Source organism: Grus americana, chromosome 9 (assembly GCF_028858705.1).
Source record: "Grus americana isolate bGruAme1 chromosome 9, bGruAme1.mat, whole genome shotgun sequence".
Classification (NCBI taxonomy): domain Eukaryota; kingdom Metazoa; phylum Chordata; class Aves; order Gruiformes; family Gruidae; genus Grus; species Grus americana.
This window is the reverse complement of record NC_072860.1, coordinates 1237305-1252097: the sequence shown is the minus strand read 5'-3', so window position 1 is coordinate 1252097 and position 14793 is coordinate 1237305. Positions and strand designations below refer to the sequence as shown.

At 54.4% G+C, this 14793-nt stretch overlaps 1 protein-coding gene across 1 annotated transcript; it reads right to left on the bottom strand.

Annotated features, from left to right (window-relative positions):
• Positions 1–2237: 2237 nt before the first annotated feature.
• Positions 2238–9485, bottom strand: CRYGS (crystallin gamma S). Its single transcript, XM_054835570.1, has 3 exons — positions 9356–9485; positions 4532–4774; positions 2238–2510 (listed from the first exon to the last, which is right to left on the bottom strand). The coding sequence occupies exons 1-3, from the start codon at positions 9374–9376 to the stop codon at positions 2238–2240; spliced, it is 537 nt and encodes a 178-aa protein (XP_054691545.1). The 5' UTR covers positions 9377–9485.
• Positions 9486–14793: the final 5308 nt, after the last annotated feature.

The following is a 14793-nucleotide window of genomic DNA, read 5'->3' as shown; positions in this document are numbered from 1 at the left end:
AACAGGCCCATCAGACACAATCTGCATGCCAATTACTGGAGCAGACCCCCTGATACTGAAAAATGGAAATTAGCTGTCAAGCAAAAAACGGCATCAGCAGGCTGGGTTTGGATTGCCTGCGCTCCCCGCTCGCTCTTGCCGCCGCTCATATCCATATGCACTCTGCTCGGCGTGCAGCCGTGACAAGGGAGCCCCCGATGGAAAAAGTAATCTAGAATAATAATAAAATAAAAAAATGTAATAAAAAAACCAAACCCAACTAGCATATTTCATTGTTATTGTGTTGGTTGCCAATGTTCAGGGCACAACGCAAAATTCACCAGAGGGCAAGAGCCAGGCGGAGGAGGAGGGGGGAAAGAGTTGGGATAATTGCGTTTTCGCAGTGGGTAGATCAAGGGATGTAAGGGAAGGACGCAGGGAGGAAATGTGACCGTAAGGGCAAACCAGAACCAGCTCTGCTTCCTCCAGTGCTCCGGGGCAGATGTATGCCAGCCTGGGGCTGTAGCACCCCAAATCTGCCCGCTGCAGCTCTGGCACCCACCGCAGGGTGGGAGAAAACTCACCTCAGCACGCATAGGATGGGGAAGCAAGCTGCCTGGGCAGACATTCCCCAAAATCAGGGTGGGAAGTGGTTGGAAATGCATTGGGCAGAGTACGCCTACCTGCAGGAGGTTTTCCTTCCAAAACGGGGACAGAACAGGCTCCCCGCAAAAAACCTGCGGCCAGGCCGTGCTTGGGCTCGTGCCTTGCAGGGCTGGTCGGTCCTGAACATCTATTTTGGGGAAAATTGCACCAAGACCCAACTGTAAAGCTGAATCAACTGCATCCTGCATCCCACCGATCTGTGACAGAGGAGAGAGGCATGGGGGGACGGAGGTTGGTCAAGGAGATGCATCACCCTCTACAGCAAAGGGCTGAAACGGGGCAGGGGGCTAAGGGTGTGGGGGGTTCAACTGCAGGGTCACGACAGGAAGAGGAGGAGGAGGAGGAGGAAGGCAACTCTCTTCAGCCCACCTTTGTGCCAGGGGAAGCCCGCAGGGCTGGAGCTGCCCCTCTCTGCAGCCACTTCCCACTCCCCACCGGCGGCTGCATCCCTGGGGGAGGGGGGTCGCTGCACCGCAGCTTGACAAGCATCACTTAACCTGCCTCCCTGCTCTGTAATAACCTCATACATCAACCGGGAAGAGACCGCGGAGGGCGGCTAGAAGGGCTCTGCTTCTACAGCCAGCATCATTATCCCAAAGCCCCTTTGCTCCATATGCAAACGGGCTGCGGGTCCCCGGAGTGCCCGGGAGCAGAGTGCCCTGCGCAGCGGACATCGGTTACTCCGGCACGGCCGCGGCACAGACCCAGCCTGACATCTAGCGGCACTGGACAAAATGGGGTGCTCCAGCTGGTGGCAAAGTGGGCTCACTGGGAACCCTGGGGAGCCCAACGGCCTCCTCTGCTCCCTGCACGTCTCAGGTGCCCAGGGATCTCTTCCTGCCCTTCCAGATCGTTCAGCAGCAGCCTCCCATCCCCGGGAAGCTTTCAGAGGTGCTTACTGTCTCTGTCTGTGTCCAGTCTCATCTTCCCCTTTCAGCAGCGCAGCCTGCTCTGGTCCTTAGCCCCGTTTTAAGCAGCCGGACCCCTTGTCTCGCACCTCCAGGGGGCATCCTGTACCCGACACAGCGGCCCCCAGCATCCCCCAAGACATCGCAGCTGTCTCCTCTGGCCCCACTACCCCATGCATGAGAGGGACACGCTCCTCCAGCAACAGGACGTCTGCCGCCTGCCCTGGATCCCCACGGGGGTCCTGGCACGCACACAGCATGGACGCAAACCTCATCCCTTCTCCCAAGCCACCATGGAGCAGCAACACAGCAAGCGGGGAAAAGACTGAGCCTCCCACACTCAGCACCAAAAAAGAGAGTCCCGGGTAATGGGTGGTCCCACTGCTCCACTGGACTGGCCAAATGCTGGAGCACAAGCTCCAGCTTTGGGATGGCTTTTCCGTGGAGAAGAGCAGTGGGATGGAGGGGAGGGGATGAGGCCAGCCTGGAGGAAGGAGATGACAGCGGAGAAGGAGGCAATCGGGGCTGGCAGAGGGTGTTTTGCTCGGAGGAGGCTCAGCTTCACACCAGCTCTGCCAGGGCAGGATAACTCGCACGCAGACCCCAGGAATAAGCAGGACAGGCTGAGCTGAGTGACTCGGTTGCTTTATTGACGGCCTCTGGAATCCTGGTCAATGGGCTGCCTCACTCAGCAATGCTGCGGAAGGACTGGACGGCGGGGCTCGCTGCTCCCCACTCCACGGGTTTGCGGTACTCCCCCTTGGACAGCAGGTACTGCCTGCCCCGGTAGTTGGGATGCTCATACAAAACCCAGACGCCCTCCAGCACTCTGCAGGCGTGGACCTCGCGCATGTGCCACTCCTCCATGACAGAAGGGCAGTCTTCAGTGGCTTCGAACATCTGCCCACCAAAATCTCCCTTCTCAAATACCTGGATGTGGCCCCGGCCTCCACTTGGCTAGAAAAAGGGGAGAGAGAAAATGGCAGAGAGCTGGAAGGAGGCACCAATACGTCCCCGGCTCTGATGGTCGCCAGCAGACGAGAGCAGTGCTGAGGCACGGTCAGACTCCCATGAGGTACAAACCACCCCACCCCCCCCCGCAAACCAGGACAGGGCTGAACAAGCTCACATCAGCCCCCAAAAAGCACAGCCAGGGAAACTCTTGACCAAGCATCATGTGCAAAGAGGGCATAAAAGCACCGAGCCGGAGCAGAGCACTTTCAGCACAAAACCCTACTACAGCCCCAGTTCTGGAGGGAGGAAGGGTGCAGGGAGGGATGAGGCCGAGTCAGCAGCAAGGGCCGGGCTCTCTCCCAGGCAGCCTGCCCATCCCACTGCTGGCTTGAACCCTTAGCCACTCCGCACGAGCGTCAGAAGGAGAGCCGGACCCCCTCCACTCCCCGCTCCTCCGGGCAACAAGGAGTTTAATGAGCTGGTGACCCCAGCTGGGTTGTATTACAGGCGAATGCAGCGCCAGTATTTTTCACTGTGATTTGAAGCGCTGCGTTGCCTGAAGGCACTGCGGCAGTTTTAATCTGCAGCTGCCTGGACACCATCTTCCCCCGCCTCCCCAAGCCTGCTCTCGTTGCCAGCCCCAGCCGAGCTCTGTGGGGTCTCTCAGATCTGTGCGCTGCTGCTGCGGCTTCTCCGGGACGTTCTGACCTAATGCCTGCGAGTGGCAGGTCCCCCTGCAACCTCCCTGAGTGCAGGAGGGGAACCCAGGCACCAGGGGGACCTGCGGGATAAATCCTCTGCATTTCATCCTGATGGAGGAAGGTGTGCTGCTGTTACATCTCCCACGTATTTGGGCTCCATCCCTTATGCCAGAGCAGTGCTCTGAACTGGCTGCAAGCTCTCCCTGCCCTCTGCAAAGGGGTTTAGACCTAGCTCAAACCCAGACCAGGCTCAAAGTGGCATTACACCTCCAGACATAAAAGCAAAACCCCTTCTCAGTTCTGAGACCTGCTCCACGCAATGGGAAACCATGGCTATGCTACTCAAGTCAGCGACGCACAGATCCCCGCCAACATCTGCCCCACTGCTGGCAAGGGGACAGCAGCACTCAGTGTGTCTCAACCCCAAACAGCCACATTCCCATCCCGGACAGTTTTAAAGGGTGCTTCCGCCCATAGACATCCCAAAGGGATCGTTCCCTCTGTCCCTTTCTCCCACTTGCACTTCCATAGGATGCAAACGCTGCTCACTGTCACCCTTCATTTATCCCATCTCCTGCTGGTGGAAGGATGGGTGCTGGCAGAGGCTGCAGAAGCATCCCCCCCAGCATCGGTTAGCAAGGGATGAGCACAGTTCCTGCGCTGCAGCGGGGACACAGGCATTGCCCTGTGCTCTCCTAATACCAGGAGACACTGGTCTGCTCCAAGCATGCCCAAGGACGGCTTCAAGTGTCACTCCGGCTCCTGAGTTCCTCCAGGTCTGCTCCTGGGGCTGTTCTCCCCATGTCCACACTGCCCAGAGGGATTTGGTGGGACTCAGATTCTATCCCCTGTGCCAGAAGGGAGCCGTGGTTTGCTAGAGAGGCAAACAACCTGCCCCTCGTTCTGGGTGCTCCTGGAAAATCCACATCCCACTGTTAGAAGCCTCATGCCCGCTGCCAGAGTCCGATCTGTCGGCAGCAAAGCAGGCGGGAAGGCAAGAGGCAAACCTCAGAGTGACCTGCCCAGACCCTGAAGTCCCTGGAGGAACAAACAAATAAAACTACGCTGCAGTTCCTATGGAAACTCACCTGCGAAGCTGTCAAAGGGAGCTGTTTTTTCCTCACTGCAATCATGAGTGGAACAGATTTATCTTCTTCACTCACCAAACACCTTGTTGTTCCCAGAACAGGACTGCGGGAGCAAACCCCCTATAGCCATCCTCTCCAAGGGAGCTCCCACGGGTCCCCAGGAAGACGGGGGGGCCACCCAAAAAATCCTTTAACGATAGGCATGTAAATTAAAATGGGAAGAGGTCACACTTACTATCTGAACAGCTTTGCAGGAGCCCAGGCGGTCGTTGAGGCCCATCCAGTGGTGGTAGTCAGGATACTCCCCGTGCGTCAGAACGTACATGTTCCCGGAAAAGTTTGGCCTCTCGTAGGCCACCCAGGTGCCCCCATCCACCCGGATGGAGTTGCAGCGGCTCAGGTAGGTGTGAAAATCAGGGCAGTCACTGTTGCACTCGTACCAACGGCCTAGGAAATTCTTGTCTTCATAGAAGGTGACCTGAAATGCAAGCAGAGGAAGTAAAGCAGGGAGGTTCCTTATCACCCAGTGCACGCACACGCCTGAGTACGTATTGTAGCCCCATCACAGCATGAAATATCTGCAAACAGAGCCCTCGAGATGTCGAAAAGTCATCGAGTCCAACCATTAAGCAGGATCAACTGCATCCCAATGAATCCTGGCAACCGATTCACCACTCTAGCCCCGATGGCTCCAGCCACCACCAACTCCTTGCCCTTCCCAGCATCTAGTTCTGTCCCAATCCAGCCTAAAGCTCCCTTGGTGAAATCCCTGTCCTTTGTGCAGCAAAACGCTATTAAAACGTTTCCCTCACACCTTCTTTACATCAGTAGTTACTGAATTATGGCCAAGGGAGCCATAAATAGCCAATAGACCATACTAAGCAGCATTTCATGTATATTGGCTTACCAAGCACTTGCAGTTAGACCTTTACTGATAAGGGAGTGGCAAGGTCTCTTTCCTCCTGGGTCACGTCTTCTGGCCCTGCAATCCTTGTTCCTACTCTAACAGTCCACAGTCTGCTTTCTCAAAAGCTGAGGCCAAAACCTGGACGTCACGCGAGCTTCACCAACACCAAGAAAAACTAAAGGAGCGCTCCACATATGCAGTGGATAGCACAGTTCTTCGGACATCCAAGAACTGTATTCGCAGTTGGCTGCTTCTGCTTTGGCTACTGCCAGTTTGCGATACAGCTGACAAATTTCTGCTCCAACACCATGCGTCTTTCCCAAGAGCTGCTCTACAGCCAGGCAGCTGGCTGGTGAGCAAATCCCATTCCTCTTGCCTGAGGTATCACTAACCAGCCAGGCCTGGAGAGGCGACGCATGCTTTCTTCTAAAAGCCCTCCATGGAAATATTGCCAAGCACCTGACCCAGACCAGTCCTTTGCACAGCCCCATTTTTAGGTCCTTCCAGATGACAATCATTCATCAAGAGCTGCTCTTTGCAATAAGGGTTCCTGAACCATCATGTCTATTTTGACTGCATCCCTCACTTGCTTATGGTACTGTGAAGTCAGACCACTCCAAAAACTACATTAGTTTGATGTGAACTGGTCTCAGCAGATCCCTTTCAGCTGCACACAACCATCAGGAGTTTGATTACTTACTCCAGTGTCTTCTACAGCCTTGCGTTGAATCAACTGATGTGCAAGTTGCTTGAGCCAATGCAGCGCATACCCAAGGCAGCATTTCACCTTTTCCAGCCTTCCCCCATACATGCTGCCGGGTTATTTGGTGGCATGTGAGATTGCCTCAGCCAATTCCTCCAGAGAGGATTTTTCTGGCCACAGAGATTTAAACATCTAAGATGCAGAACTCCATTTTTCCCATATTTTTTCCATAGCTTGAGTATTGAGAAACACAATCACCTTTTGCTCCTAGCTGGTTGTACTTCACCTATGGTCCTTTGGCTACTGGTATTGATCTAACATCACTGCTGTTAAAAATACTGTTCATTGTCACAGTTTCAACCCAGGAGACAGATTCAAATCTAAGGACAACCTGCTTACTTTTTTTTTTTCTCCATTCATTTCGTGTTAAAAAATAAGTTAGCCAGTTTTCCTAGAGCTGGCTGGCCAGCGTGTCCCACCAGCCCGACCAGGCATATGGGGAGTCGGACTAATCATGCCTGAGGATTTATGTCCTGGGTCTTGTGGGCTATTAGTAGACCTTTATTAGGATAATGTTATTTCCCTCACATTTTCCTCTTACTTTCAAGAGACTGATCTCATGTTACGAAGCAGTCAGTGCATACCTGTCCCCACATCTCTCCCTCCTGAGCAAGCTCTTCCCGTCCTCAGAGCAAGGGAGAGCTGGGAGATCGCTACCATCTCTCCAGCAAGTGAATAAAGCTTGTAAAAGGCATGTACTAAAACCTTCAGCCCTCCCTTGCCAGCCACGACCCTGCTGTTGTCCTACAGATCCTGCTTCTAGATCTTTGTCCCCAGAGGTATCACCTGAAAAATCTGCCAGGGTGAGCCCAGAGGCAACACCGAAAGCCCTGCTCACGGAGGTTTGGCAGTCACTCACCACCACTAAGCCCAGTCTTGAAGCCAGCGACCAAGGAAGCCACGGCATCCCTGTAATACCCTCCACAGGGCGGCATTCAGGGCTGCACCTCTTCACGGCGCAGCTGTTACCTGTCACTGGGACAGCTGATGAGCTCTCCCCTTCTTTAACCTCACTCCCAGAGCTCCGCAGCCCCTTCTGATCTACAGTCCCACTCCTGTCCGCGCAGCGAGCATCCAGCACGGTCGATGACGAAGTCTGCCCAACGTCTGTAAGATGACAGGTCTGGTCTCCATGCAGGCAGCATCCTGCCTGGGCAGAGGGATGAGATCAGCAATGGGAAAGGAACGGGTCTCCACCACCGCTGGTCCTGGCTCCACGTCAGCTGCTTTGATGTTGTGGCTGGCATCCGGCAGAACCAGCTCCTCTTGCGATGCCCTATCACAGCAACTGAGCATGAAGTTGGTTAAGTTGGCCTTTAATTTTGTAACAGAAAAAAGAAAAGCTCGTTTGATGTTCCTTCCCCACCCAGACTAATACAACTGAACTTCAATTTGGCAAAGCTGGTGTTCCTAGCAGGGTGTTTTCCCTGTACTTAAAAAGCCAAAGAAATCTGAGAGCACATTCAGGGTACGGCCATATCATTCCTTGGTTTATCCTTAGACCATTTTTAGGAAGACCTGAGAGGGCTCCTGCCCACCCATTCTCCACCACAGCCTTTGCACACACCCTCGATTCATTTCAGACCTTCGCACTCGGCGTTTCTCAGCTTTCCTCCAACAATTCAGGCACAAACCGAGCAGCCTGACGTTTTTTCACCCACAGGATAATGACAGGTGAACTACAGACTTCAACCCCAGTTTCATCGGTTCGTTTCGATCACATCTTACTTCGACACAAATTGCCTTCCTATAGTAACACCAGCAAGTTTCTCTGCTCGCAGCACTAACCACTCACTGCCCAAACTTTGCTTTTTTTGGGCCTTACCTGACAGAGAACAGATTTGCCATAGCAGATCTTCCTTACGGGACTGAAAACTCTTACTCCCTTGGCCACCTCATAGCCATCATCACATTTCTTCCCAACAGCAGCTCTGTTAGAAGGAAACTTGTAAACAATAACTGTAAGCAATAACTAGTGGTGCCCACTGCTTTCTAAGAAAGGGGGACAGTAATTCCTTTCTGAGGCAGACTGCTTGCTTAGGTTGTGGGAAATAGTCTTTAATTCTCTCCTTTGCCCTTTTTTTTCGTCCCTGGAACGCGCTAGGCAAGAGCACGGCCCAGAGAAAAGATGAGATTTACACTTTCACTGACTTAACACCTCTTGGCCATTTTGCTGCACCACAGCAGCACAAAATCAACAAATTCCCTGTAGCACACTCACGGGGGACATGGCTTTCAGCAGGGGTAAAGGCAATACAGGTTTAAGTCTCTTCAAGTGGACAGGAGACTGGAGCATGAATCAGTTACATTTCCCCGGCACCTTCTTTACGCACGGGTACATAAAGACCATATCGCTGCAATCTGACAGCCACCGGGTTAGAAGGAAGCAGCACACCACACTCGGTTTCTACAAACTGCCCAGAAATAGTCAAAGCACCCTGAGCCAAGATCATGGACGAAAAGTGCAGAGAAGCAGAGACTGAATCCAGCTCTTTCATGGCATCGCCCAGCGCCTACAAAACCACTCTGCTTCTGAGCCCGCTGCCCCCTTGGGTCCTGCACTCTCCACAGGTTAAAAGGAACATAATGCAAAAGCAAAACTAAAACGTCTGTCCACAGCCTCAAGACAGTTGTGTCACATTTCACAGGAGAAACTGGCCACTAGCCCAAAGTTCTCGCCCTCCTTTCCCAGTTGTTTATCCCTGCCCAGCCCCAACCCTGCCACAAGGTCTGTGTGACCAACCAGCTCAGCTCCGCTAACTGCGAGACCGAAGAACACAGCGTTAGAGCTGGATCCCCATCTGATGCGTGTCGCTCTAGCTGAAGTTGAGCTTTCTCATCTACCTCCTCCGCCGGTTTAAGCTCATCTCTGCCGATTCCACCAAATCACAAGGTCAGTTCGGGGAATGCTATTGTCTTCGGTGCCATGGGCATCGTTCAGGCATCTTTCTGTCGCAGCACACCCTCTGTTCCACCAGGAAGGGGGATGTGGCAGCTGCTGCTGGTGTTGGGGTTCGGATCCTCCCAAGGAAACCTTCCATGAGACTCTGCTCTGCAAAAGCAGCTTGTCATGTTCGTCCGCTGTCAATCTGCAAGGCATCGGGTCCTGGTGTATTTTAAAATATCCCCTCACCAGTCACTGTGCTCGAGTCCGTCCTCTCGCAGAGCCACACCTAGAGGAAACAGCCAAGATCTGGGAAAAGACTAGGGAGGGCTCAGCTCCAGCTTCCCTCCGTTTGAGGAGGGATTTCAAGCGTCTCCTCTTTCCAACAGACTGACGGAGGTGGAAGCTGTCAGTAGAACAAAGAAACCAAAGTTTCTCCACCACTTATCCCTGATAAATTCTGTACTCCTAGCCACAATCATGAACAATCTGCAAATAAACCTACCTTGGTTCCAGCTCCGGACATTTTCCGTTCCAGCCAAGCTCCCCAGTGCTGGAGGAACGTCAGAAGCTGTTACAAACAGCCAGGATCCGAGGTGCCCTTTTTATAATGGGCTTGTTTTAAACCAGACAGCCGCTTTGTCATGAGAATAGGATCCAAAAATTGAGTCAGTGATTCTGAGGCTATAGCCGGTTTCCAGAAAAGCAAACAGGATTATGGAATAAAGGAAGGCTTCGCCATCCTCCCTTTGTTACCATTTGCTGAGTCAGGACACCAAAACTCTGCCAAATGCACTCAAAACACGCAGCCCCCTGCCAAGTTCTGAAAGATGGAGGGCAATTTGGCTGCTCTCTCCTTTTCAAGCACGTTAAACGAGAAGGCATCCTCGTCAGCTCTAAAAGGCCCGTCCCCATTTGTAAGGAAAAGCCCCGATATTTATGGTAGAATGCTCCCACGCAGCGAAGGGTGCAGCTAGGAAACGGTGAACACGTGCAGACGCCACAACCTTGTGAAGAACAACCTCAGCGTAGAAGCTCTGCTTCAAAAAAGCTCACAGTGGAAACATCTGTGCAGCAAAGAGGTTGCCTATTTTTATAGCACAGCCTCGGCTTGAGCTACATCGCTCCAAACAATGCCCGACACAGAGGAAAAAAAGTATGTCTGGCCACACACCCCCAAAGTGACTGATTTCACACATCAAGTAGTAAAGAACAATACCCAAATTTCTGATCGTATCTGCTAGTGTCACAAATTCAACTTGAACCTCTAACACCACTATCCGAGCTTTGAGCAAAAGAGTTTTTCTTTCAGCCACGCTCCAACCCGCCGAGCAGGGAAGAGGAGGATTCCTGGCTCGTGTACCTCCACACCCCCACCCCAGCCAGTGCACTGTGAAAAAACACCTCTACAGCTATTCACTGCAGCAGCCACACAGCTTAGTGAAACAAAGGGAAACGAATTTGGCACAGCAGCGCCTGAAACACACAGATCCTATTTAAAATCTGTCAGGACAAGCAGTGTCGCAGCAGCAGCTCTGCATGCCACCCCATGCACACTGCCGCAGATCTAGACGACAGCTCGAGACAGACACACTCAGCAGCGTCTCATCTTTGCACCTCTCTCCTTTAGAAGTTGGTTAAACATGATAAATTCAATTAGCATTACATCAGCTGCCTCCCTAGGAGCATCAGAAAAAAAATCTACCATCAGAACTGCTGTGTAAACCAGAGCACAAACAGCCTGTGCCTTCTGCTCACTCCCAGCCTAGAGAGATCTCCAGAAGACCCTCCGTACCAGCCCTCTTGCAAAAAATCACCATCCAAACTATAAACGACGAGCCCCTGCTCCCAGGCCAAAGGTGCCAGCCCCAAAATGGCTGCCTGGCCTCAAACCTCCCTCAGTGGCCCTCGCACAGACCCACTCACATTCAGGCTGTGGGCTTGCCCAAGCCAGAAATGGCTGAACATAGCGCCTTCCATCACTCTTGACCAAAATTTCCGTCCATCCTCAAAACTGTAAACGTCGAGCCCCTGCTCCCAGGAGAAAGGTGCCAGCCCCAAAACGGGGGCCTGGCCTCAAACCTCCCTCAGTGGCCCTCGCACAGCCCCACTCACATTCGGGCTGCGGGCTCGCCCAACCAAGAAAGGCCTCAACATACAGCCTTACGTCACTCTCCACCACAATTTGCATCCATCCTCAAAACTGTAAACGTCGAGCCCCTGCTCCCAGGACAAAGGTGCCAGCCCCAAAACGGGGGCCTGCACTCAAATCTCCCTCAGCAGCCCTCGCACAGACCCACTCACATTCGGGTTGCGGGCTCACCCAACCCAGAAACGGCTGAACATAGCACCTTCCATCACTCTTGACCAAAATTTGCATCCATCCTCAAAACTGTAAAAGTCAAGACCCAGCTCCCAGGACAAAGGTGCCAGCCCCAAAATGGCTGCCTGGCCTCAAACCTCCCTCAGCGGCCCTCACACAGCCCCACTCACATTCAGGCTGCGGGCTTGCCTAGCCGAGAAAGGCCTCAACATACAGCCTTATGTCACTCTCCACCAACATCAGCATTCACTCTCAAAACTGTAAACGTCGAGCCCCTGCTCCCAGGCCAAAGGTGCCAGCCCCAAAACGGGGGCTTGGCCTCAAACCTCCCTCAGTGGCCCTCGCACAGCCCCACTCACATTCGGGCTGCGGGCTCGCCTAGACGAGAAAGGCCTCAACATACAGCCTTACGTCACTCTCGACCAAAATTTGCATCCATCCTCAAAACTGTAAACGTCGAGCCCCTGCTCCCAGGACAAAGGTGCCAGCCCCAAAACGGGGGCCTGGCCTCAAACCTCCCTCAGCGGCCCTCGCACAGACCCACACACATTCGGGCTGCGGGCTCGCCTAGCCGAGAAAGGCCTCAACATAGTGTCCTATGTCACAGTCGACCAAAATTTGCGTCCATCCTCAAAATTCTAAATGTCGAGCCCCTGCTCCCAGGCCAAAGGTGCCAGCCCCAAAACGGGGGCCTGGCCTCAAACCTTCCTCAGCGGCCCTCGCACAGACCCACTCACATTCGGGCTGCGGGTTCGCCTAGCCGAGAAAGGCCTCAACATACAGCCTTACGTCTCTCTCCACCAAAATTTGCATCCATCCTCAAAACTGTAAACGTCGAGCCCCAGCTCCCAGGCCAAAGGTGCCAGCCCCAAAATGGCTGCCTGGCCTCAAACCTCCCTCAGTGGCCCTCGCAAAGCCCCACTCACATTCGGGCTGCGGGCTCGCCCAACCCAGAAACGGCTGAACATAGCGCCTTCCATCACTATTGACCAAAATTTGCATCCATCCTCAAAACTGTAAACGTCGAGCCCCTGCTCCCAGGACAAAGGTGCCAGCCCCAAAACGGGGGCCTGGCCTCAAACCTCCCTCAGTGGCCCTCGCACAGACCCACTCACATTCGGGCTGCGGGCTCGCCTAGCCGAGAAAGGCCTCAACATACAGCCTTATGTCACTCTCCACCACAATTTGCATCCATCCTCAAAATTGTAAACGTCGAGCCCCTGCTCCCAAGCCAAAGGTGCCAGCCCCAAAACGGGGGCCTGGCCTCAAACCTCCCTCAGCGGCCCTCGCACAGACCCACTCACATTCGGGCTGCGGGCTCACCCAACCAAGAAAGGCCTCAACATAGTGTCCTATGTCACTCTCGACCAACATCAGCATTCACTCTCAAAACTGTAAACGTCGAGCCCCTGCTCCCAGGCCAAAGGTGCCAGCCCCAAAACGGGGGCCTGGCCTCAAACCTCCCTCAGCGGCCCTCGCACAGACCCACTCACATTCGGGCTGTGGGCTCGCCTAGCCGAGAAAGGCCTCAACATACAGCCTTACGTCACTCGCCACCAACATCAGCATTCACTCTCAAAACTGTAAACGTCGAGCCCCTGCTCCCAGGCCAAAAGTGCCAGCCCCAAAACAGGGGGCTGGCCTCAAACCTCCCTCAGCGGACCTCGCACAGACCCACTCACATTCAGGCTGCGGGCTCGCCCAACCGAGAAACGGCTGAACATAGCGCTTTCAGTCACTCTTGACCAAAATCAGCGTCCATCCTCAAAACTTTAAACGTCGAGCCCCAGCTCCCAGGCCAAAGGTGCCAGCCCCAAAATGGCTGCCTGGCCTCAAACCTCCCTCAGTGGCCCTCGCAAAGCCCCACTCACATTCGGGCTGCGGGCTGACCCAACCCAGAAACGGCTGAACATAGCGCCTTCCGTCACTCTTGACCAAAATTTGCATCCATCCTCAAAACTGTAAACATCGAGCCCCAGCTCCCAGGCCAAAGGTGCCAGCCCCAAAACGGGGGCCTGGCCTCAAACCTCCCTCAGTGGCCCTCGCACAGCCCCACTCACATTCGGGCTGTGGGCTCGCCCAACCAAGAAAGGCCTCAACATACAGCCTTACGTCACTCTCGACCAAAATTTGCGTCCATCCTCAAAACTGTAAACGTCGAGCCCCTGCTCCCAGGCCAAAGGTGCCAGCCCCAAAACGGGGGCCTGGCCTCAAACCTCCCTCAGCGGCCCTCGCACAGCCCCACTCACATTCGGGCTGCGGGCTCGCCTAGACGAGAAAGGCCTCAACATACAGCCTTAAGTCACTCTCGACCAAAATTTGCGTCCATCCTCAAAACTGTAAACGTCGAGCCCCTGCTCCCAGGCCAAAGGTGCCAGCCCCAAAACGGGGGCCTGGCCTCAAACCTCCCTCAGTGGCCCTCACACAGCCCCACTCACATTCGGGCTGCGGGCTCGCCCAACCGAGAAACGGCTGAACATAGTGCCTTACATCACTCTCGAACAAAATCAGCGTCCATCCTCAAAACTGTAAACGTCGAGCCCCTGCTCCCAGGCCAAAGGTGCCAGCCCCAAAACGGGGGCCTGGCCTCAAACCTCCCTCAGCGGCCCTCGCACAGCCCCACTCACATTCGGGCTGCGGGCTCGCCCAACCCAGAAACAGCTGAACATATTGCCTTACGTCACTCTCGAACAAAATCAGCATTCACTCTCAAAACTGTAAACGTCGAGCCCCCTCTCCCAGGCCAAAGGTGCCAGCCCCAAAACGGGGGCCTGGCCTCAAACCTCCCTCAGCGGCCCTCGCACAGCCCCACTCACATTCGGGCTGCGGGCTCGCCTAGCCGAGAAAGGCCTCAACATACAGCCTTACGTCACTCTCGACCAACATCAGCATTCACTCTCAAAACTGTAAACGTCGAGCCCCTGCTCCCAGGACAAAGGTGCCAGCCCCAAAACGGCTGCCTGGCCTCAAACCTCCCTCAGCAGCCCTCACACAGCCCCACTCACATTCGGGCTGCGGGCTCGCCCAACCAAGAAAAGCCTCAACATAGTGTCCTATGTCACTCTCGACGAAAATTTGCGTCCATCCTCAAAATTCTAAACGTCGAGCCCCTGCTCCCAGGACAAAGGTGCCAGCCCCAAAACGGGGGCCTGGCCTCAAACCTCCCTCAGTGGCCCTCGCACAGCCCCACTCACATTCGGGGTGCGGGCTCGCCCAACCAAGAAAGGCCTCAACATACAGCCTTACGTCACTCTCGACCAGAATTTGCATCCATCCTCAAAACTGTAAACGTCGAGCCCCTGCTCCCAGGCCAAAGGTGCCAGCCCCAAAACGGGGGCCTGGCCTCAAACCTCCCTCAGCGGCCCTCGCACAGACCCACTCACATTCGGGCTGCGGGCTCGCCAAGCCGAGAAACGCCTCAAAATAGTGTCCTATGTCACTCTCGACCAAAATCAGCGTCCATCCTCAAAATTGTAAACGTCGAGCCCCAGCTGCCAGGACAAAGGTGCCAGCCCCAAAACGGGGGCCTGGCCTCAAACCTCCCTCAGCGGTCCTCGCACAGACCCACTCACATTCGGGCTGCGGGCTCGCCTAGACGAGAAAGGCCTCAACATACAGCC